The 2975-nt window shown below is 52.2% G+C and overlaps 1 protein-coding gene across 4 annotated transcripts in view; it reads right to left on the reverse strand.

Moving 5' to 3' along the window:
- Positions 1-715: 715 nt before the first annotated feature.
- The window catches only part of EXOC6 (exocyst complex component 6), a 163467-nt gene continuing 161207 nt past the window's right edge, over positions 716-2975 (reverse strand). For 3 of the 4 annotated variants that reach the window (XM_042459267.1, XM_042459268.1, XM_042459269.1), the window contains one exon: positions 1921-2184. In XM_042459267.1, the coding sequence (XP_042315201.1) occupies positions 2055-2184 (130 nt within the window). In that variant the 3' untranslated portion in view covers positions 1921-2054. Of the gene's footprint in view, positions 2185-2975 lie in introns of all 4 variants that reach the window. The other variant, XM_042459266.1, reaches the window with a different exon arrangement.

The following is a 2975-nucleotide window of genomic DNA, read 5'->3' on the forward strand; positions in this document are numbered from 1 at the left end:
GAAAACACTGCTAGGAACAGAAACCCAGGTTTTCTAGGCTCCAAAGGGAGGGCGTTTGGGGATTGTTCCTGGGCAGAAGGTTTGGAAGGGAGGGCATCACGTCCTGGAAAAGGAGGAGGACGAGCCCTGGCCCTTCCAAGCCAGTGACCAGGAGGCATGGCTGCCCCTCTCCCGACCCTCTCCATCGAGCGATTCGGGGCATTTAATCTTGTGGGCTCCCAAGAGGTCTCTGCAGAAGGGAACTCCCAAAAGACAGGGGCCTGGGCCTTTGGGCAGGTGGGCCTCCTCTCCCTCGCTGGCTGGGGATCAAACCCTCCGAAGCATCAGCGGAGGAAGAGGAGGAGGAGGAGGAGGAGGAGGAGGCCTGCCTGTCGGGATCCATCGCCGCCCGGGCTGCAAAGCCGAAGCGACAGCTGTGTGTCTGGGGCCCCTTGATCCTGCCGCCGGCTCGGCCCCCTGAACCCCGGAGACAATGCCCCGGAGGAAGGTCGCCTTCCCTCCTTCCTTCCCATTCCTTCCCAGGCCTGATCCAGGGCCCCGCCCGCCTGGGAAAGCCGGGGTTTTGGGGGGGAAGCCCAAGGAAGGCCCAGCCCCCCAGAGAGAGTCCAAAGCAAGGGTCAGGGTTTCAGAGCACTGTATTCCGAAGGACTTTCCAATAAGTTAACACAGGAAGAACAACCCCCCCCCCCCAAAAAAAAAAAAAAAAAAAAGGAAAAAAAAAGAAAAAAAAAATTCTTTTTTGATGCAGACTCCGCCGGGTATCTTCTTGGATACATTCGCCTGTGTTTGGAAGGAGGAGGGTGCCCTGGAAAAGTGGGGGGGAATGGAGGGGAAGATGAAGGGATCCCTAGGAAAAGAAGGGGTTGGGGTTTTTTCTTACAAAGGAGGGGGGTGATTTCCCAGCAGAGAAGGTCAAGCATCATCCTTAAGAAATGACTACTACCAGGAAAAGAAAGGTATGGGGGTTGCTTTTTTATTTTGAGAAGGGGTTTATTTCCCAGCAGGGAAAGTCAAACCTCCTTTAGAAATGGGGGCTCCTGCCACGATCAGAGGGGTTTGGGTTGCTTGCTTTTACTTTGAGAAGGGGCTTGGGTTTCCCAGGAGAAGGCCCCCACCTCCTTACAAGGGAAAAGAGGGATTTGGGGTTGCTTTTCTTTAGAGAGGGATTCCTTTCTCAGCAGAGGAGGTCCAACAGCCTTAAGAAAGGGGGGCTACCAGGAAAAGAGGGGTTCAGGTTCCTTTTTTATTTTGGATGGGGGGAGCTAAATCTCCTTTTACAAACTGGGAAGCCTGGCAGGGGCTGGCATGGCCTTTCCCTGGCGTTGGCAAGGGGAGGGCAAAGGGAGAGGGAGGAGGGAAGCCTCCCCTGGAAAAGCCAAGTTCCCCCAGGTCAGGCTCAGACTCAGGCAGGTAGGGCTGGCAGGAGGGGCTGGGACCTACAAAAAGCCCCCCCCCCCACTACAAAAGGAGGAAGGAGAAAGAGAGAGAAAGAAAAAGAGAAAGAACCACCTGGTATATAAAACCCCATCCGACCTCTTAAGGCTAATAATATACAAATAATACAAGGGGGTAAAGTATTTATAGAAGGAAGGAAGAATGGGAATGGAAAGGAAAGGAAATGAGGAAGTAGGGAATGAAGGGAAGGGAAGGGAAAGGAGGAAGCAATGAATGACGAGAAGGGAAGGAGAGGGAAAGGAAAAATCAAGGAAGGAAAGGAAAGGAGGAAGCAAGGAAGGGAAGGGAAGGGAAAGAGAGATGGGAGAGTGGTTGGAAAGGGGAAAACTGAGGGCAGAGAAGGGCATGATCGGTGTAGAAAGCTGGGAAGGCGGTGGGGCAAGGGAGTGGGGAAAAGAAGGGGCTGAGGATGGGGGCAAAGTCAGGATGCCCCACCGCCTTGTGGGGCCTATTTACAGGGCAAGGGCTGCGCAGAGAAGGCGGTGCCCCCTCCCCAAGTCCTTTCCCAAGAGTCCTTTCCGCTTTCTGTCCGAAGGAAAGAGAGGGCTTTCCCCCCAGGGCCGCCCAGCCAGGCCTGCCTCCCTCCCTGCTCCAAGGCCTCAGGAGTGCTGGGACATGCCGTTGACCAGGCCCCGGAGCTGCCGCACCACCGTCTCGATCAGGCGCTGCTTGTCCCGGTCGTTCTTCCGAAACTGGGCGAAGATATTCTTCTTGTTGGTATCTTTCATGCTGAAAGGGGGAGAGAAAGAAAAAGAGAGAAGGGGTCAGCAGGGCCAAGGCTGGAGAGGGCATGGGGGGCTTAGGCGCCAAGACACCAGAAGACCAGTCCTCCTTTTCCAGGAGGAATTCCCCCAAAGTCTGAACGCTCAGGAAAAGTGCAAGACATTTGAACCAGCCCCTGGGTCAAGTCCTCCCAAAATGTCCTCCATTTTGAGCATCTCTAGGAAGCATGCGTTTGCATTTATAGGGAGAGAGATCTTGCAGCATCTTTGAGACTCACTCAAAGAAAGAAGTTGGCAGCAGGAGCTTTCCTAGACTTCAGTCTACTTCCTCAGATGCATTTGCTCTTTCCGTGGAGAGAGGAGGGTTTGGGGCTTTGATGGGGGTCGTGTCCTACTACATTTTCTCCTTGCAAGTACTACATTTTAAGGTGCCTTGCCCTCCTTTGCGGCCAGGATAGATCTGGTCACTCTGGATTAAAGAAAGATCCATCTTGGTCTACAGACCAGTTCAGTCGGCTCTCCATTCAAGCATCACGGGTTGGGGAAAAACATGATAGATTACATTATTTTTCAAGCCCTGGATGCTTGAATCAAGTTAACTAGTTACGGACCAGGATCTATCTATCTATCTATCTATGGAGAGGAAGGGCCTACAATTTATATAGGATAAATAAATATATAAATATAATATGTATAGAATAAAAGGAGTCCAGGGCCGAGTGAAGTAGTTACAGACCACTCGCTCTATCTATCTATCTATCTATCTATCTATCTATCTATCTATCTATCTATCTATCT

This window comes from Sceloporus undulatus, chromosome 3, assembly GCF_019175285.1.
Source record: "Sceloporus undulatus isolate JIND9_A2432 ecotype Alabama chromosome 3, SceUnd_v1.1, whole genome shotgun sequence".
Taxonomy (NCBI): domain Eukaryota; kingdom Metazoa; phylum Chordata; class Lepidosauria; order Squamata; family Phrynosomatidae; genus Sceloporus; species Sceloporus undulatus.